The 20,661-nt window shown below is 52.9% G+C and overlaps 1 protein-coding gene across 3 annotated transcripts in view; it reads right to left on the minus strand.

The window, feature by feature from the left end:
* Positions 1-14,881, minus strand: part of SCARB1 (scavenger receptor class B member 1) — a 79,545-nt gene extending 64,664 nt beyond the window's left edge. For all 3 annotated transcript variants that reach the window (XM_079942222.1, XM_079942221.1, XM_079942220.1), the window contains exon 1: positions 14,188-14,881. In XM_079942222.1, coding sequence (XP_079798348.1) covers positions 14,188-14,313 — 126 coding nt within the window. In that variant the 5' untranslated portion in view covers positions 14,314-14,881. The remainder of the gene's footprint in view (positions 1-14,187) is intronic.
* Positions 14,882-20,661: the final 5,780 nt, after the last annotated feature.

The following is a 20,661-nucleotide window of genomic DNA, read 5'->3' on the forward strand; positions in this document are numbered from 1 at the left end:
TCTGAGATCAGGGTGCTGGCATGGTCAAATGAGGGCCCTCTTCTGGCTTGAAGACTTCTCGCTATGTCGTCACATGGTGGAAGAGCTGAGGGAGCTCTCTGGGGTCTCTTTTACAAGGGCACTAATCCTATTCACGAGGGCTCCACCCTCATGACCTAATCACCTCCCAAAGGCCCCACCTCCTAACACCATCACTTTGGGCATTAGGATTTCAATGCATGAATTTTGAGGCATTCAGACCATACCAATATGATTCCGTTCAAGTGAAGCTCAAAACCAGACAAAACTAAGCCCAGTGTTTAGGGATGTAGATGGGGTAACACGATAAAAAGTCAAGCGAGCTGGGAACAAGTCTCCTCTGCAGGGGCTTCTGGAGGGCAGCTGAGGTTCTGCTTTTTCATCTGGGGATGATCACACTGGTGTTCGTTATAGTTATTTATTTAATTGTGTGTGTCTTAGGCACTTTCCTTGAAGTGCATAAGATTTCACAATAAAAAGAAATCAAAGTTGAAAGTCCAAAGCAGGAGGCGGCAGCAGGTGGAATCCAGGGATCCTGGGAACAGGCGGTCTAAGGAAGTCCTGAGGCTTAGAGAGTCTTTCAAAGCTGCCAAGGGATTCCAGCTACAGCGGGCTCCCGGCCGAGTAAAGCCACAGTGACTTCCTGTGCCAGCCAAGAGGCCAGATGGGGCCAGGGGGACCTGGCACAAGAATTTCTTCAAGCCTCAGAGGGACAGGCGGCGGAGATGAGAAGCCCTCCTACCTGCCATCCCATCTCGACCAGACAGGCCCTGACACCCCAGGGCTGCAACGCCTTTCCAGCCCAGAGGATGAGGCGGCATCCGACCCAGCCCGTGGCCCCCAAGTCCATGGCGCTGGGAGATGGGGAGGGCTGGAGGGGAGGAGACAGGCTGGCCAAGGGCCGCTGGAAGGATCCGCACGCCTGGGCGTGAGGGCAAGGAACCAGAGCTGAGAAAATGAGGAAGCAGATGGAGGAACAGCTGAGCGAGGCAAGGCCTGATGGAATCACTGGCTTCTTCCAGTCCGAGGGGAGGTTCAAACTCACCTGGGGGCGCAGGCCGGCTGTGGGATGGGGTCACCAAGCTGGGATGGGGGTGGGGTCCAGGCGCCCATCCCACCTCAGCCAGGAGAGCTCTACTCCCCTCTGACTCACACAAGGAGGCTTTTGTGTAGGACTCTGTCGGAAGAAAGCGTGCACTCACGAGGAAACAATTAGACAAATCCAGATCGACAGGCATTCCGCCAGAAAAACTGGTCGGGTCCCTTAATAAACGCCAGTGTTGTGAAGGACCCAGCAAAAAGAATAAGGCTGGAGGACTGGTCTGGATTAAAGGAGGAGAAAGAAACAAGGCAACTGGACACAGGACGTGATTTAAACAATAAAAACCAAAAAACTGCTATAAAGGGTGCTCTTGGGTCAATAAGAGACTCTGAATGTAACCTGAGCATCAAAGAAGTAAATTATTACGAGCTTTCCTGAGTGTGACTGTGGTCTGTGGTTACAGAAAAAAATAGTCTTGTCCTTAAGACACGCACGCTGCAGTATTCTGGGGCGAGGTGTCCTGACGTCTGCAAGCAACTCTCAAATGGTCTGGCAACGAGAGAGACAGACAGACAGAGACTGAGAATGAAAAGGCAGCAAATCGTAAACATTGGTGGAGCTCAGGAAACGGCTTACAGGAATTCGTTGCACTGTTCTTGCGATTTTTCCAAAATAAAATTTTTCAAACTGAAACATCGAGGTGGGAGAAGAACACTTTCGGCTGCTTTATGGATTATTTCACAAGTTTGAAAGCTCCCTCCTGGGAATGGCTCGTACATCCACACCATGGGATGTTCAGTCATCTAGACACCCAGTCAGAGCTACCCAAGCAACCGGGGAAAGTTTAGAGAAGAGACGCAGTGAGAAAAGCAAGATGCGGGGAAGTGGGCGTAATATGGTCCCGTTTCGGTAAAATGACAGACTAACTAATCCTACTATAGGTGTGTGTATAAGACTAAGATGATGACAACAGCAAACACTTATGTGACACTTGCCAAGCTGTTATTCTAAGTGCTTTACATGTACCAACTCCTCCATCTTTATAAGAGCCCTGTACAGGAGATATGTCCATTAATGCCATTTTACAGTGGGGGAAATAAGGCACAGAGAGGTTAAGTTACTTGTCCAAAGACACACAGCTGGGAAGGGGCAGAACCAGGATTTGAACCCAGGCCGTCTGGCTCCAAAGTCTATGCTCTTGGGTCCACCTAAACTCCTGGATGCCAAAACCCTGGCCAAGGGCTAGAGAGAGTCATGCGGGTTTGAGAACCCATGCCTGACCTTGAGACGGTGACATGCCACCACTGCCTTCCAGCTCCCCGTGTTCCAGTCTGCCTCATGCCTCTCACTCAGGAGGAAGGTTCTCATGTGGGCACACAGGGCTCTCTCAGCACACAAAGGGATGCTCCCAGAGGCCCTGGGGGCCTGGCTGTCCAGGCAGGTCCCTCTCACACACAGCTCCTTGCTGTCCTAGGTGAAGAAGGGTGTGCCCCAGAGTTTGGGGCAAGGGCCAACAAGCTGGCAGCCGTTCATCCGGGGGACTGTTGATGACAGGTGTGCTGGTTCACATTGCAGAACACACCTGCTGGCAACAGCGATTCCAGATCAAGTCCTCTGCAGCTGTACCTGGGCAGATTCTGATAAAGGTCAGAGTCTTTACTCATCCCTCCTCTGCCCCAACCCCTCCAGGGCACACCACTGGCGCCTCCCACCCGGGGCAGACAAAGCCTGCACTTTGGCACACCCCAGCCCTGACACCTCTCCCAGTTTACAACAAACACCTCCTTCCCATCCTGCCAGGAGGTGGGCGGACAGGAATGCAGACAGGGGACCCTGGGGACTTTCTGCCTGAAGAATGCTAACTAATGACTTGCTTTTACAACTACTTGGCTTCTTCCAAGCCCTGCTCCGGGGGCCCATCTGACTTCCACCTACTTCCCCCGCCCACTTGAGACAGTCTTCCCTGCCAGTACTCACTGCTAATTTTCTCTGTGGCCTTACTTAAATCTTTGCTCCCTTTGGGTTCTGGTTTCCCCAAAGAAAAAATAAAAGATGGAACTGAGTAAAATCCAAGCTCCAGATCTAACAATCTGAGTGTATGAAACCTTCCCTGATAAAAACAATTAGCTGATAAGCTACCATCTCCTCCAGAGGTCTTGGGTCTAGCCAAAGAAAATAATCTCTCATACTATAATAACAAGAAGCAATGAGATGAAGTGAGAAAGCTACCCTGGGGAAAAGGGCACATCAATCATTTTTGCTGCCTGTCACCCTTTCCTCCTTCTGCTAACAGTGCCCACACACACACCTCTTCCTTTAGGGCACCACCCCACCCCACCTCAGTCCCTCTGCTTTGGGGAAGAAAAGTCCTCCTTCTCCAGCTCCAAGAATGGGCATGTAATCCAAGCCTGACCAATCGGAGCAGTCCATTTCTCAAGCTACAGTGATTGGCTCAGGGATAAGCATGAGAGACAAGCCCAGCCAATCAGAGCCCAAGAGCATTCCCACCACAACTTTTCCCAGCCACTGGGAAAATTCTCTAATTATCTTTGAAGGTCCCTCCATAAGGTTCCCTTTGGAGACCTCCGGGGAAATTCAAAGGAGCCAGTTTCTCCCCCATGTGGTACAGATGGCCGTCTGAGCCCCAGATAAAGCTGCTGGCCAGTGATGCGAAAGCACACATACAAAAAATGAACTTTTAACTCTTGGCTTGCATTCAAGCTGGACTCATTATGGGACCCCACAGGAGGAAGGGCAGAGCACAAGAAGCTCGCTCCCCACCCTCTCTGCACTCTCCAGGCCAACACTAACCCAGTCGACTTGTGGTTTCCTGGGAGCAGGTAAAAGATTTTGCCTGGTTGAGCTGATGTGCGATCCTGTACGTACAGAGCAAGTACGTATCACCAGCAAACTGGACCTGGGTCTCCCGACTCCAGCCTCATGAGGTTTCCACTCCTAAGGACAGGAAACGCAAGTGGTTCCACTTTAAGGCTGAACTTGGGCTTAAACGCAGCAGGAGGGAAACACCGCCACACCCCCAGCCCAAGCCACCCAGCTGAGGCCAAGATGCCAGCATGAGGATCCCTTCTCCTTCCAAGAGGCAGAGCGAGGCAGCCTCAGACCAGCCTCCACGCCTCCGCTGGCCCCTTAGACAGGACAGATGCTCTTTCTTTACCCACCATCCCCAGATGGCCCCAATGACATCTTTGTAAACCTGTGTCCCTTCCTTCTGGCGACTCCGCCTTCACGTTGGGACAGAGGAGGGGTCAATCAACACTCAGCCAGTAGAAACACCCAGTCACTGGAGTCAGAGAGACGTCTCTGGAACCCAGGCAGGGCTTGTTAAGACTCAGGCCCTGAATCCACGAACACATCATGGACAGCAGGCTCCCGGGTGCTCCCTGGTGCCGGGCACACAGATAGGAGGGGAAGAGCCAGTATTGGAAGCCAAGGAGTCTGGCTTCAAAAATCTGTGCTTTTGAGGATCCCGATTGGAATCGTCTCACTGCCTCGACCCAAGGTCCCACCCCAGCCAGGTCTCTGCCCTGGACCAGGGTCCCCAACCATGGAATACAGTCATGAAGGAGAGAGACATAGGCCCCTGCCTCATGGAACCTCAAGCAAGTGAACAATATAATTCCAGAGCATGGTGACGGCTTGGAAGACAGTAACACGGAATGCTTATAACATAGATGGGGTGTGGTTCATGGGGGGAGGGGGGTCTCTTCTTCAAGAGGTCACATTTGAGCTGAAACATAACAGGAACCAAACATAAAAGCCAGGAGAAAGGAACAGTCTGTGCAAAGGTCCTGAGGCAGAAAAGAACATAGTGTATTGGAGGAAAAGAAAGGCCTGTGAGGCTGTAGCAGGGCGGAAGTGCAGGGAGTGGAGGTAAGTGGCTTACAGGCCATGGTGGGCAGACGGGTTTCAGACCCCACGCAAGAAGGTTTTCATCAGGGCTGTGAAATGATCCAATGTGCATTATTTTAAAGAGCATTCTAGCTGCGACAGGGGAAACTGACAACAGAGTGGCAAGGATAGGAGCGGACAGGCAGGAGAGGAAGCTCCTGCGGCAGGTGAGAGGGGGAAGGGCTGGATGTGGAGTGGGGGCCGCGCAGGGGGAGGGGCGCGGTCCCCAGGTCCCCGCCCAGGACGACAACCTGACACTCATCGCGAACCTCCCAGTGAGACCACCCTCGTCTTCTAAACATCCGTTCAGTAACTATTTGAGAACCTACCACTATGTGCTAGGCGTCGTTCCAAGTGCTTGGGACACAGCGATGAACAAAAACTAAGGTCCCTGCCCTCGTGGGCCCGACATTCTCACAGGGAGAAACAGACAATAAGTGATAAACGGGGTGCATAGGTAAATTCCACGGTATCTCAGCAGGTGACAGGACTACAGAAGAAAACAGCACGGTAAGGAGGGTTCAGAGCACCAGGGAATGGGAAGGGAACTTGCAATATTCAAAAAGAGAGCTCCGTGGGCAAGTGAGATCCGAACAAAGGCCTAAAGGAGGTGGGAGAGTGAATCACGCACATGTCACATCAGGGAAAGAGCTGTGGGCATGTGGGCAGAGGGAAGAACTTAGGAAGGCACATGTGCCAGTAAGTCTGAGGAAGTGCTACAAGGGCCATGTGCAAAGTCAAGGTGAGGGGAGGACGGAAAGGGGTCAGGATCGGATGGCAAAGGCCTCAAGCCACAACATAAGGGCTCACCTTGACTCGGAGGGGATGGGGCAGGTTCACGGCAGGGCTTTAAGCAGAGGAGGACGGTGCAATTTTCATAGGATTCCTTGGGCTGCTGTGCTGAAAAACCTGACCAGGGAGCACAGGTGGGCACAGGGACCCTGCAGGAATCCAGGTGAGAGCCGATGGCACCCTGGACCAGGGCAGTGGCCGTGGGTGTGGAGAGAAGTTGGATTCTGGTTCTATTTTGAAGATGGAGTCATAAAATACCCTGATGGTCCAGCGTGAGAAGTGAGAGAGAGTCAAGGCTGACCCCAAGGCTTTCGGCCCGGGGAGCTGGAGAATGGACAAGCAACGGCCTGAGATGGGAATGTGGGTTTCACGGGGAGTGATGGGAAGTCAGGCGCTGGCTAGGGTAAGCGTGAGCTGCCTTTGACCACCCAGGTTGAGATATGGAGTTGGCCACTGGATGCTTGAGGCTGGAGCTCAAGGGGAAAGGTCCGGGCCTGGGATATCAGTTTGGGAGGTGCCAGGACAGGGATGGCATTTGACACGTGAGACCGGGTGAGCGCGGCCAGGAAAGGCCTGAGCCCTGGGACGTGCCAATGGCCGGCGGTCAGGGAGATAAGGAGACACCAGCATCTGAGTCCAAGAGCGGCCCAAGAGAGCACACATTAAAGCGTCTCAAGAGTCCTTCTAGAAAAATGGTGCAGATGAGCCGGTTTGCAGGGCAGAAATAGAGACACAGAGGTAGAGCACAAACGTATGGACACCAAGGGGGGAACGTGGCAGGGGGGCTGGGGGCGGTGGTGGGATGAACTGGGAGATTGGGATTGACATGTATACACTGATATGTATAAAATGGGTAACTGATAAGAACCTGCTGTATTAAAAAAAAAAAAGAGTCCTTCTAGAAGCTTCCAGAAAAGGTGGAAGGAACTTCACCCCAAATACCAGGAAGTAAGCACAGGTCAGGCCACTCCTGTTCCTTCCTCCCCCCCAGCACGAAGCAATCGGGGAACAGGAGGAAACAGTGGGGCGGAGGTGGGGGAAGGAAGCAAGACAATGAAGCCAGCTGTGCCCTGGGCCATCAGGGGCCCGGACCTCTGGGTTTGGGGAGGTTCTGAGCAAAACGATCCTGAGCTTCAAATCAGAACCACCTATAACTCAGCAGCTCCTGGGCCCTGGAAATCTCCAAAGCCAAGAGTGAACTTCTGTGTGTTGTTTTCGTTTCTCTTTGCGTTTCAGCTCTGGTGGCCACTCCCAGAGCCAGTGGAGGCCAAGGTCGCATTTGACCAAGGGGGAGGGAGACGAGGCACATGAAAGGACTTCACCTTTTGTCTTGCTTTTGTATTTCTGGCCGACTGCTACAGTTGAATTCTTTGCACCATAAATGTGTTTATGGGGACGAAGCTGCTAGATCTCTGTGGCACAGAAGGGCCGGGGGTGTGGGAGGGAGGTGGGTGCTCAGGCAGGACTCCCCATAACCGAATTCTCTAGTTCTAAGATTATGAGCCAGAAAAGTCAGCCTTGTGGCTGAAACCAGCCTTGGGGGCGGCTTATGACCCCAGGGGCCTCTCTGCTGCTGGCCAAGGGCATAGGATCACCCTTCCGGGCACCATGACCGCCGGGAGGACCCACGGTCATTGACGGAGCAGACATGCCTGTGCCGGGGCTCCAGCGGGACCGAACTGCCCAGGGGAAGCTCTTCAACAAACAAGTCCTCGACACAGACTCACTTCTGTCCCGTTTGCTAGAAGTTGAAGCCAGAACGGGATGATTCCAGGTAGCTGAGTGTCACCAAATACTAGCTAATCACATGAGTCACGGAGCAGAGGCCCAGCCAGCATGAGTCATTCTAGGAAGGGATGGGGAACATGTCCTGAAATGGGAAGAGCCAGGCGCACCGAACACAGCCCCGTGCCGGGCCTCGGGAAGGCCAGACCATGGTGGGACACATGGCCACACGTCTGTGCACACACCCCAACACACGCGGACATGTGTTAACATGTGTGTCCACATGTCCCCGTGTGTAACTGTACACTCAACAGGTGTCAACACACATGTGTGAGGCCACACATAGACACATACATAACCGCACGTGTGAACGCGTGTGCCAGGCTACCACACGCGGGCACACATCATGAGTGTGCACGCGTGTTCGTTCACACACACGTGTATGCCATCACAGAGACACTGTGCTCCACGCCGACACACGCTGACACGCAGCACTTGTCTGTGTGTGCGTGCTTCAGCAGGTGGCCACACGCAGGCGTGCATGGCGCATGCCGACACACGCTCCTGTGTCACCAGTCAGCGTGTACAGCCGGCACACGTGTGCACACACAGGAAGCCAGAGGAACGAATCTGTCAGCAGCAAAGAGGGGAACAAAAATAACCAACGCTCGGGGAGACTAAAAATAGCCCGTATTTTCAGCTGTGGCTCTGGAGGGATAGGAAGCTCCCGGCAGGAAAGAGTAAGAAAAACAGAGCCGAATCGGAGCACACCTGCGACCCCACTGCCCCCCGAGAAGGGAGCACCGCCCCACCGTCCGCGGCCACGGGTCAAGTCCGCGGCCAGATGGAGCCTGATGTGGTCAGAGGCGGTCAGCCCGCGACGCCGTGACGCCCTCTGAGACGCAACCCTGGGGCTTTGTAGAGGCTCAGACGGACGGCAGGGCACAGAGCTGGCCGAGCAGACCCTGCAGGACAGGCGGGGTCACCCTGAGGGTCGGTGGGACCACGGGCCAGGGAGAGGCTGCCCTCCCCAGCTTCCCTTGGCATCTGCGATTCTAGAGCTGCCCGGGCCTAGCAGACAGCCCTGGAGGGAAGACGTCAGGACGTACTCTGTACTCGCAGTTTGGGGGAGGTGATTATCAGGGGAAAGGCCTGGGAGGACCCCGCTGCCCCACTGTCTGTGCAGGAAAAGGACAAGGAAAGGTGGACCCAAGCAGAGAACAGGGGAAGGGCCTGCCCTGCCCCCCACGTCAAGTCGAGCTGCTCAGAAATACTGCACAGAGAGTGGGGAGGACGGGGTCCACAGGTGGCAGACTCGCTGGAATCTTGTTTCCGCCACTTCAGCTGTGTGACCTGGGGCAAGTGTCCTTCCGGCTCTGTGCTTCCATTTCCCTCAATAAGAGAGAGGCAGAGGGAGCTATTTAGATACGAAATGAAGCAACTGAGTACAGGTAAAACACGTAGGCCAGCGTCTAGTGCGTAATCAGCGTCCACTGACTGTTCTCTCTCCCCAGCCCCTGCCTTTGAACTGATGGGCAAAGGAGATTCGCCAGAGGGCACGAAGCACGGGGGCAGGGCACAGTGCTCCTGAAGGCTCTCTGGGTGGCCCTCGCCAAGGGAGGAGGGGCAAAATAGAGTCGGAGGCTGGGGGCGGCGGTGGGGAGGGGCTAAGGAGACAGCCCGACCTCAGAGCGCTCAGCGCCCGCCCATCCCACCATCCTACTGTGAACCCCAGCACTGCTCTGGTCCTGGGGACACTGCAGGGACAGCGACAGGACAGCCCGTGCCCCGGCTCAGGAGGCAGAAAGAGAATGCACAAATCAACATATAACATGAGGGGGTGACTTTTAGGGACATGAGGGGTGACCTGTACAGATATCTGGGGATGAGCCTTCCGGGCGGTAGAAAAAGCAAGCCAGAGTTTGGTGGGACCAGGCTTGCTGGGTTCAAGGACTTCAAAGAGATAAGCATGGCAGGTGAGCAAAGGAGCCAAGAGGGGGTGCAGCGACAGAGGGAAGGAGGGCCGCATGGTGGCGGGGGGACTTCAGGCCACTAAAATGACCTTGGTATTCACTCAGAGTGACACGGGAAACCTCAGTGGGTTGTGAGCAGAGGGGGCACATGACCTGGTTGTCTATGGAGACCAGAGATGAGACTATTGCACTAGTCCAAGCAGTGGATGGAGGAGGGCAGAGTGGTGGAGACGTTGAGAAGGGGTCAGTATGCAGATATGCCTTTGAAGGTAAGCCGATAAGATTTGCCGATGGACCAGATACAGGGGTATCACAGAAAGCCTGCAGTCAAGGATGACCCAAGGTTTTTGCCTCTACCCTTGGAGGGAACGAATGGAGACATCACTTATTGAGATGGGGACACGGATGGGAGAAGACTTTGGCAGCTGGAAAAATTCACGGATATAGCACCCAAGGCTGATTCCCACTAGAAAACATAAAAGACAGCAGAGGGGGACTCAGCTTCCCCCCCCACCCCCGGCCGTGGAGAAGGCCACCAGGCCCATCATTGCACATGGTGGCCCAGCAAACGAACCCCTTCCCCTGTGGCCCAGCGGGGCCTTCCCTGGTGGACCAGAGACACCCAGTAACTTGGAAATACACGCCCAGGGACCTGGACTGTGCTTCCTAGTCCATGCAAACACAGAGGGCCACGCATGCCAGGCTCTGTTCTAGGCTGTGGATAGAAGAGCGCCCGTCCTCCTGGGGTTTGCCTCAGGATTTTTTCACACACACACACACACACACACACACACACACACACACACCAGCAAGGTAATTTGGGCAAATTACTCTCTTCAACTTCTGTTTCCCTAACTGTGGATGACAGTGAGATGTGTGGCCCAGAATTCTCCCAGGACTAAACGAGATGATCAACATTCACAAAGATGCCTGGCGCACAGTCATCCTCGATTATACTCCAGAGTGCATTCGGTCTGAACGCCTCTTGTCCAGCCCCACCCATTGGGGGAAAGGAGAAGAAATGAGTCTCATTCTCCCCCAGGGCCTCTCCCAGCGACCTCTGTCTCCAGGGCCCCTCCACTGTGTGCCTCCTGCATTCTTCATCTAACTCCTTTGGCCATTCTCTGGGGAAAGCTATGGATTCGTTACTGAGTTTTAACTAAACACACAATACGTGAATACATTCTCCTTATTTACAAAGAAAAAGTATGAGTCTTCCAGATAATGCATAAATGTTCCCCCTGCCACACCCCCAGTCCCCTGAGAGTAGCCACTTTCGTCAGTCTGGTGCACACCCTTCCACACCTTTCTCTGTGCTGTTACATGCACTGATGGAAACCCAGTGAAAAGACAGAGTATCGTTTTGTGGAGGTTTTTTGGAGTTTTTTTGGTTTTTTTTTTTAACACGAGTAGCCTCAAAGCTTTTTTTCAATTAGTAATGTGTTTTTTCTACTTTTCTGTGCCCAAACGTAAATATCTAGCTCCTTCTCTCTAACTTTTACCTAGAACTCCACTGGATGAAGCACTCCTGCTTTAATTCCTATGCCCCTATTGAAACGAAGACCAGATTTGGCGGTCAGGATTCCTGCCCGAAACTGCCACGAGCTGCGTAAACCGGGTACCTCCGGAGCAGTTTCACACACAGGTCACCGCCTTTGTACTTTATCATCTTGCCAGGAAACAAACTAAATCCACCCCCTGCCTCAGAGCTGAAGACACATGCCCTGGCTCAGAGGTGAAGTAACTGGCCTGGGGCCCCCAGTCAGCAAGTGGCACAGTCAGGTCTGCAAACCCTGAGCTCTGGAAACTGACATCAGTTTCAAAACGAGCCACACCCCTATGCAACCCCACCAGTAACCCGAGAAATGTAAATCACACACATCAGATTAACCCCCCCAAAAAAATTATAATAAGAAATCGGTAATCCCAATAATGGCAGAGATGTGAGGGAGTGACTAGTTCCATACTCTGTGGAGGGAATGTAAATGCCCTCAGTCTTCAGAAGGGCCATTAGTCTGTGTCCAAATGCAAACTGGACACACCATCTGGACTAGAGGCTTCTCTTCTAGAAATGTACCCGGTGGAAATGTTCATCCAGGTACATAGAGAAGTATGTATGAGAAAATTATCAGTCAATGGACAAACGGGTAAGTAATTAAGTGTACAGCCATTCAAAGGAATACTATGCAGCAGTGAAAAGTGTGACCGATTTAAATGTTTTGACATGGAAAAATTCCCAAGTGATATCTGTGAATTGAAAAGCAAACTGCAGGCTATTTCGATGTAGTTTATAGTTCAATATATGTAAATATATATATATTAATGTGTCTAAATCATGCTTGTGATGTGTATCTCCATAAAAATCTAGAAAGATACTCTCGGATGACAGTGGTACTATCCCAGGAGGGGAATAAAATGGGGGGAACCTTTTTTCCCCTCCACTTGAATTTTTTTTTTTTTTTTACAAACAAGAATCCATGTATTTTATATACACGGACTTCTTTAACCCCAAAGCATAAAAAAAAAAGTAGAAATCAAAGCACAAGCCCTCCCATTCAAGTGGCACATGGACACGTGCAGCCAAAGAAAACACCAGCAGGCTGTCCCTCCCTCTCCTAGCATCCCACCCACTCGGTCCCCTGAACACAGATGCCCTTCTTCCAAGGGAAGGCTCTTGGCCAGGGCTCAGCCTGAGCTGTCCAAGAAGAAACTGTCACAGGCTGGACTCGCCTCCGTGCCTTCACGCCACTCAGCCACAAACCAATCACCTTTGGGATATTCACGGAGGACGCTGCCTGGCTCTCACTCAAGTTTAAGCCCAGAAATCTTAGTTCCGGGACAACAGAGGACAGTGGCGCTTTCCTCTTTGGAAGCCCTGAGGAGGAGTGGGAAATTAGGTAGGGCATGCGGGTGTGCATGTACACACACACACACACACACACACACACACACACACACACACACAGAGAGAGAGAGAGAGAGAGAGACATCCTTCATCTGATTGAGAGCCGTGAAAAGAAAACACCTGAATTATAGTCCAAGAAGGACTGGGCTGACAAGATTCTGCATCAGCTATAAATCCCACTCATCCCCACACCCCCAAAGCAACAGGCTCTCTGCACGGGATCACGACGGGCTTGCCACGCTTACAGCACCCAAGTGATGGTCTCTCCAGGGCTCACACAGTACAGAAACCACAAATTTGGCGGGCGTTTACGGCCGGCTTTCACTGAGATAAAGCTCTCACAGCTACTTTGAAAAGCAAAACATATACACCCGTTGGCCACCACGGGAGAGAAAGAAGCAGTTCTGGCCGCTCTCAGGTTTCCCCAAGAAACTTTTTCCCGCCACTTCACGGGCAAGAAAAAAAAAAACACTAAGAGAAACTCGCAGCTCAATGTCACCATCAGCCAGGATCTCCTTGCAATCAGATTACAGGATTTAATGGGACAAGATTTGACAACAAAACAAAGGACACAGTGTGGCCAAGATGACTCAGACAACCGCTCACCCAGAGACCTCGAGAAAAACCAAACTTGCTCCATCTTTAAAGCCAAAACCTGGCAGCCAGGTCCACGCAGATGCAGCCTTCATTCATTCGCTCATTCATTCATCTCCCAGGCATCCTGCGCTGGGCGTGGGGCACAGACACGAAATGGGGACAAGTCCCCGTTCTCAAGAAACTCGCCTAAAGAAGCCGGTTAAGGGGAAAAGAGAAATCAACTAGCAAGTGATGACAGCCACATCTTTATGTGTCTGGCTGGATCTTGGGCCAAGGTGAGCCTCAGTCTCCCCTCCCGGCCCTGCAGGTGCTGGCCTTTCCTTCAAAGAGCTGAATGCTTTTACCTCAAGTGTGATACTCTGCAATCTCCCTGTCCTTCAGTGACTCCAGGCTCATTCAAAAATGCCGCCAGACACCCAGGGCAGAGTCTGACGGTCTGAAGGCCAGCTGACAGCCTCATTTGTCTCCCTGGTTGAAAGGGCAGTGGTGTATAAGGTTAGGATCGCAGGAAAGCTCTCAGGCTGTGGACTCCCCGAGGACCCTGCTTATGCAGCCCTGGGCTTATGCCTGCCTCTGTGTGGATCTGGGGAGAAAAGCAGCTTATCGCTGCCAATCTGCATCAGGAAGGCAGCGTCCGGGAAGGACACAGCAGCCCATTCTGCCTCTGAGAAGGAGTTTGCATGGGGAGGCTCTGGACAGCAGAGACCGCTGTCCTGAGCACCCACCGGCCTGGGCACCCATGTGAGTCTCACGTGCACGTGCATGGAGGGTTCCTGTCCTCCTGTGCTCACAGGAAACAAGCAAAGTGCAGCCCTAGTTTTACCACACACTGTCACAGGCTGCCACAGAAGAGGCAAGAAGCATGTGAGCCCGCTCCTGGGCTCCTCCAGGCAGTACCAGAAACGTGGCCACACTCCAGGACCGCCTTGGACCCCAGACCCTTAGGGTGAGGTCAGGCTCCCAGGTGGTCTCTAATTCAGGCTTCCCCAACCCGGGCCTGCACCTCCAGCAAAAGCCCTGGATGCCCTCCTTGGCCCCCAAACTCAGCCTGCGTCCTGGGTCGGGGAGGTTCCTGGGAAGGTGGCCTGCTGCCCCTCCTCATGCCCTCTGGGCTCTCCGGTGCTCAGGGGCCCCGGCCCAGGACACCCGGCCCTCCTCGGCGCCCAGCGCCCTCCAGCCCCTGAGGGGCCCGCGTGCACTGACCTCCGGCCGGGCCCCTCACCCACCTTGAGGACCTGCTGCTTGATGATCGAGGGCACCATCACGATCATGATAACGCCCAGCACGGCGCACAGCAGCCCGGCGAAGCCCAGCGCCGCGGCCACCCGGCGCGCTCTAGAGCGGCTGCCCATGTCTGCGCGCCCCGGCGCCCGCGCGGTGCTCGCGGAGCTCCGCGCCTGTGGAGGGACCGAGGCGGGGGCGAACGTGACTGAAGCAGCGACTCCGCGGACGCGGGCCGCAGCGGCACGGCGGGCCCCGGACCGCAGCGCACGGAGGAGCGGCCCGGCAGGTGGCCAGCGGTTTTATGTGCCATCGCCGGGGCGGACCGCCCCCGGGAAGCCCTGGGCACCAGGATCTGGGCGGGCGCCAGCATCTGGGCGGGCGCCAGAGGACTGGAGCTGAGGGGCGGGGCCTAAGCTAGCAAGGGGCGTGGCCGGGGCGGGGCGCGGAGAGATGGTCCGATTGGGGCGGGGCCACGGCCGCCGGCCCCAAGCTCTAGCTTCCGTTTCCGCGGGAGGGAGACGCGGAGTTCTCGTGGGCTACGTGCAACGTTGCGCCTGGCCCCCCTCCACCTCGTAACCATTCTCCCCTTCCTCACTCCCAGGTGCTCCCCGCTCACCCCTGTCCCTGATCCCGCCTCCCCATCTTCTCCCCCCTCCTCCTCTGTCTCCTCGTCGCCCCCCCCGCCTCTCCTTCCTCCCCCTGCCTCCCAGACCCTCCTCCTCCCCTCTTCTCCCCTCCTCCCCTCCCACTTCCTCTGTCCTGAGCGTCGTCACCGTTCGTATTTAGTACGAATTGCCCAACTCTGGCAGGGACTCCAGAGCGCCCGCCCCCAGCTCTGCGACCTCCTCTCCCCCCAGGGCGCCACACACACCTTCCCGCGTGTGCGCACACACATGCTATTGCAGCCTCTCTCTCCGTGGAACAAGCCCAGCAGACTCCCGCCTCAGGACCTTGTACCCCTACGACTTGGAATTCTGTCCCCCCCAGATATCTGCCCGGCTCCTTCCTTCACGACTGCTCCGCCACCTTATCAGAAAGGCTCTTCCCTGCCACCCTGTGTGAAATAAAATAGCGGCCAGTTCTCCCCTCACCCCTCACCCTTATCACCGGGCCACCACCTGGCCTGTTCCACGTTCATATGTTCTTGCGTTCTGACCATCGCCAGGCGCTAGAATGCTCCAGGCAGACAAAGCTTGAGCGCTGCCTGGCTGGGAACGCTTGCTCCCAAGGAACATTTTAGAATGAATCGGGGAGGAGCCTTCTAGGTGGGGTCCTTGTGCTAAGTGCCTGGCCCACAGCGACTCCGTTCTACAGGTAAGGAAATAGGCACAGACGGTTAGGTCAACAAACCCAAGCCCCTGCTTTCTAACGAACAGGGAAACAGACGATTGGCAAGTGAACAAATGAACGATGGATTGCAGATAAGTGCTCCAAGAAAATGAAACCTGGGTGCGCGCTCCGCTGCAGTCCTCAAGCCCACCTGCTCCTAATGCCTGCAGCCCTCCACCCCACCTGGACCTCTGGATCCCTGATGTAGACCAGTCCCCTCAGTCTCTAGTGGGGGCCACGCAGGGATAGGAGGGCAGTGTCCCCAGCCCCTGCGTAAGGCAGGCCAGTCCCTGAGGGCTCAGAATGAGGCCTTCTGAAACTCTTCTTCAACCCTGGAAGGAAGCAGCCTTCTCCCAGGCCCACCCTTAAGCAACACAGCCTGGCCTGAGCCAGTATTTATCAGGCACCCGCTGTGACTAGCCAGAGAGCCTTGCCTGGCATTGTGTTCCCCTTGGGAGACCCGACATTGTCCAGGGTACTGGGAGCAGGGAGCCAACCCCTGACCTAGATCAAGATGGCTGGGGCAAAGGTGGCTAGATGAGGCGGCTGTGGTGTCAGATGGGGACAGGTTCCAAGAAGTCCGTGCTGCAGGATTGCCTACCCTAGAGTCCTGGGGAAAGTGGCTTGGCCCGTTCTGTGCCTCAGTTTGTTCACCTGTCAAATGGGGATAAGAAGAGCCTCTCTCCAAGGGCTAGCGCAAGGATTCAATGAGTTGGGAAGATGTGCCAGTGCGTAGAATAGTGCCCCAAGGTGAGAGCACCATGAGGCTAGCTGTTCTTGTTGCTGCCCCGAGGACCTACCTGACCTGGCTTCTGCTCACCTTTCTGCCCCCATGTCCCAACCTCTGCCCCTTGTTCTCTCTACCCCAGGCTTCTGGGCCTTCTTTCTGTTCCTTAAACAGCCCCAGCTTTTTCCAGCCTCAGGGTCTTTGCACTTGCTGTTCCCTCTGCCTAGAATACACTTCCCCACACCTGACGCCTTCTCCTCCTGCAGGTCTCACTTCAAAGCCTGCTCCTTAGAGAGGCCTTCCCTGTGTAATCTGTCCAAAATGAAAGTCCCAACCCACCAGTCACTCTCTATCAGATCACCCCATTTTATCTAAAATTGTCTTATTCGTTTATCTGTTTACTTCTTTCTCTCCCCAGCTCCCAAGAGACAGAAGCTGGTCTGTTTTTGTGAGTGGATGTAACCCCAGCACCTGGAACAATGCCTGGCACCTAGTACATACTCAATAAAGGCTTGACATAATTAACCTTTAATTAATCAACCAACTCATTCATTAATTAATATAATTTCATTGAATTCCTTAAGGCCTTCAGCGGCCATCAGCTGTGGGGATTGTTTTATGTTTGCTGACTTTTGTAGTTCTTGGGAATTAACTAATTAACTAAAATCTGGGGTCTGTGCTCGCCCTGACGCCACCCCCCTCTTTGATACCCAGCTTCCCTCGGCAAGGACTGGCTCGCCTTGACCATCTCACCCAATCTAACTTTCAAGTCTTCAAGGTCCAAATGTACGTGATGCTTACCCAAGAGAGCCCCCAAGGCCACGGCAAGAGTGTTCTCATGTCACGCCACACTGTCACTTGACAAGAGAGAAAGCAGAGATGAAAGGATGTCTGAGACACATGACCAGCCGTGACCTCGCTGTGGGGAGTCACATCCACTGGGGGAGTAGGGGGTGGTGACCTAAGAAGCCAGAGAAAAGACTTCATCATGTTTCAGAGAGAGGCTTTGCCAGGATGAGGCAAGACAATGATGCACAAGGAAAAGAAAGATTAATGATAGTAAAATATTATCAACGTGCATGTCAGAGAAATCCTGTAAACGCCAAGTCAGATGACGTTCCTCCTCAGCTCAAAACCCTCCCACGATCGAAAGACAGTTAGTAGGAGTGTTGGCAAAGAGGTGGAGAAATCGGGACCCTCATACACTGCTGGTGGGATTGTAAAATGGCACGGCCACTGTGGAGAACAGTCTGGAAACAGCTCCTCGAAAGACTAAACACAGAGTTGCCGTAAGTCCCCTCAGTTCCCCTCCCGGATATACATGAGAGAAATGAAAACTGTGTCCGCACAAAAATGTGTACATGACAGCACTCTTCACGGTAGCCAAAAGGTGGAAGCAACCCAAATACCCCCCACTGACGCATGGATAAATAAAACGTGAAATATCCCACAATGGAATATTATTTAATATTTAAAAATGAAGTACTGATCCATGCTGCAACACGGATGACTTTGAAAACATTACCCTAAGTGAAAGAGGCAGTTACAAAAGACCACATACAGGGCTTCCCTAGTGGCGCAGTGGTTGAGAGTCCGCCTGCCGATGCAGGGGACGCGGGTTCGTGCCCTGGTCCGGGAAGATCCCACATGCCACAGAGCGGCTGAGCCCGTGAGCCATGGCTGCTGAGCCTGCGCGTCCGGAGCCTGTGCTCCGCAATGGGAGAGGCCACAGCAGTGAGAGGCCCGCGTACCGCAAAAAAAAAAAAAAAAAAAAAAAAAAAAAAAGACTGCATACAGTATGATTCCATTTCCATGAAATGTCCAGAACAGGCAAATCCACAGAGACAGAAAACAGGTTAGTGTTTGCCTAGGCTGGGGGCAGAGAGGATCGGGAGTGACTGTTAAGGGTTCTTTTTGGGGTGACGGAAAGTTCTAAGATTGATTGTGGGGATGGTTGTACAGCTCTGTGAATAGACTAAAACCCATTGAATTGTACATTCTACATGAGTGGGTTGTGTGCTATATGAAGTATAGCATATTTCCTGTGGTTCCCACCTCACTCAGAGTAAAAGGCCAAGTCCTCACCACAGCCCCCTCTGTGAGCTCTGTGGGTCACCCTCATCTCCCTGACCTCGCGTCCCCCTCTCCCCCAGCCCACTCTGCTCCACCTCCTAGGTGTTCCTCAAACCTGCTGCCTTGCCCCTGCCTCAGGGCCTTTGCACTTACTGGTCCCTCTGCTGAACCACTCTTCTCCAAACCTCCACGTGGTCACCTTCCCTTCCTTCAAGTCCTTCTTTATATGTCATCTTCAAAGCAAAGACTTCCTTCCTATCAACCTTCTCAAATTACAACCACACCCACAATCCCCCCATCTCCCTGCCCTGTTTTATTTTTCTCTATTATGCTTACCACCATCCAACACTACATTATTCCTGTATTTGCTTGTTTTATTTGGTTCTCTTCCTCCTCTGAAATGAAAAAGTTTCCACGAGGGCAGGAATCTGTCTATTTTGTTCATTGCTGTATCCCCAACTCCTAGAACAGTGCCTGGAACACGGTAGGTCCTTAATCAATAGGCGTTGATAAACAACAGCTATAAGAGCCCAATGGTTAAGAACCTGCAGCCAGGTTACATAGCTGTGTGGCCTTGGGCAAGTTGCTTAACCTCTCTGTGCCCTGGCTTCTTCCTTACCTATGCAGTAGAGATCATCTCAACAGTGCCCACCTCCTGGCGTAGTCATGGGATTAAATGAGCTAATCCTGGTTACACACTTATCGAGGTGCCACCCTTACATGGGATCATCACTGCCTGCAGGCTGCCACACCTGGTCCGCCCCACCTCAGCGCAGGGAGAATTATTATTACCACCTGGGGCAATGCATGAGCGGTATTGCATGGAAGCTGAATGGCTTGATTCAGAAGAGTCATAGCTGGTTAGTGGCAGGGCAGGGATGGAAGCAAGTCGCTTGTCTCCAGAGCCCAGACATGAATCATTACTCTTTGCTGAAGAAAAAGTGGAGGGAGGGGAAAGAGGAAGTAGTTGGGGAGAGTGAGAGAAAGCACAGGGAAAAAAGAAAAAGCCAGCGAGGAAGAGGAAACAATCACGTTTGGCCACGTCTGCCACCTAGGTCGCCACCAGGTGAAGACAGACCCAGAGTTCACATTCGCTGCTCTTATTCATTCAGCCGATATCGACCTACTATGCGCCAGGCACTCTGCTAGGTGCTGGGGACCCAGCAGTGAACATACAAAGCCTTGCTGACCTTCTATTCCAGCAGACAAGCAAGATCAATAAATGGTGAACATAATCATGGGTAAATTTTATAACATGCCAGGGCTGCGCTGCCCTATACGGTAACCACTGACCACGCGCGGCGACAAGACACTCGAAATGATGTTCACGTGAGAGCTGCTGTGTCCTACACACGCCAGGTTTCAAGGACTTACTGTGAAATAAAGATCATGAAATATCTCAATATTTTGATGTTGATTACACGTTGAAATGACAACATTGGGATATGTTGGGCTAATTAAAAATATACTACTGAGATTAATTTCTCCTGTTTCTTTTTACTCTTTAAAATGCAGCTACTGGAATGCAGCTACTGGAATTCCCTGGTGGTCCAGTGGTTAGGACTCCACACTTTCACTACTGAGGGTGCGGGTTCGATCCCTGGTTGGGGAACTGAGATACCACGAGCCAAAAAATAAATAAAATGCTGCCGCTAAAATTTTTTTTTTACTTGCACATTTCTGTTGGACTGCTCTGTGTTAGAGGATGATACATGATTTAGCAGGAAAAATAAGAGAACAGGGTAAGTGCCCCCAGTGGGCAGGGTTGCAATTTAAATGGGGTGGTTGGGGGAGGGCCTCTGTGAGAGGATGCCATTTGAGCAAAGACTTAAGGTAAGTGCAGGAACGAGCCACGTAGATATCTGGGGAAGGTCTTTCCAGGCCCAGGCAACAAGTCAGTGCAAAGGTCCTGAGGCAGGAGTGTGCCTGGATAGATGCTCTTTAAGATGCTATAATATCCCATTGATGCAAATGACTTCTTAGGAGCTGTTTTTCTTCAGTAGGTGAAAATGACTCCTGCAATTTTTTTTTTACAATCCTTTTTTTTTGGCCATGCCAGGCGGCTTGCTTGCAGGATCCTAATTCCCCAACCAAGAATTGAACCCATGCCCCCTGCAGTGGAAGCACAGGGTCCTAACCACTGGACTGCCAGGGAATTCCCAGAACACTTTTTTTAGAATTTAGGAAAGTAGATTTTATTTGACACAGAGTACAGTAGGGCTGCAGGAAGAGCAAACTGAAAAGACAAAGCAGGAGAGACACAGTTCTATTGAACAATTAAGTAACAGAGGGCAGGTCATTAAATGAAGAACAAAACAGTTGAGCTTGATCAAAGAATGCTCTTTTT

This window comes from Stenella coeruleoalba (genome assembly GCF_951394435.1).
Source record: "Stenella coeruleoalba genome assembly, chromosome: 14".
NCBI lineage: Eukaryota > Metazoa > Chordata > Mammalia > Artiodactyla > Delphinidae > Stenella > Stenella coeruleoalba.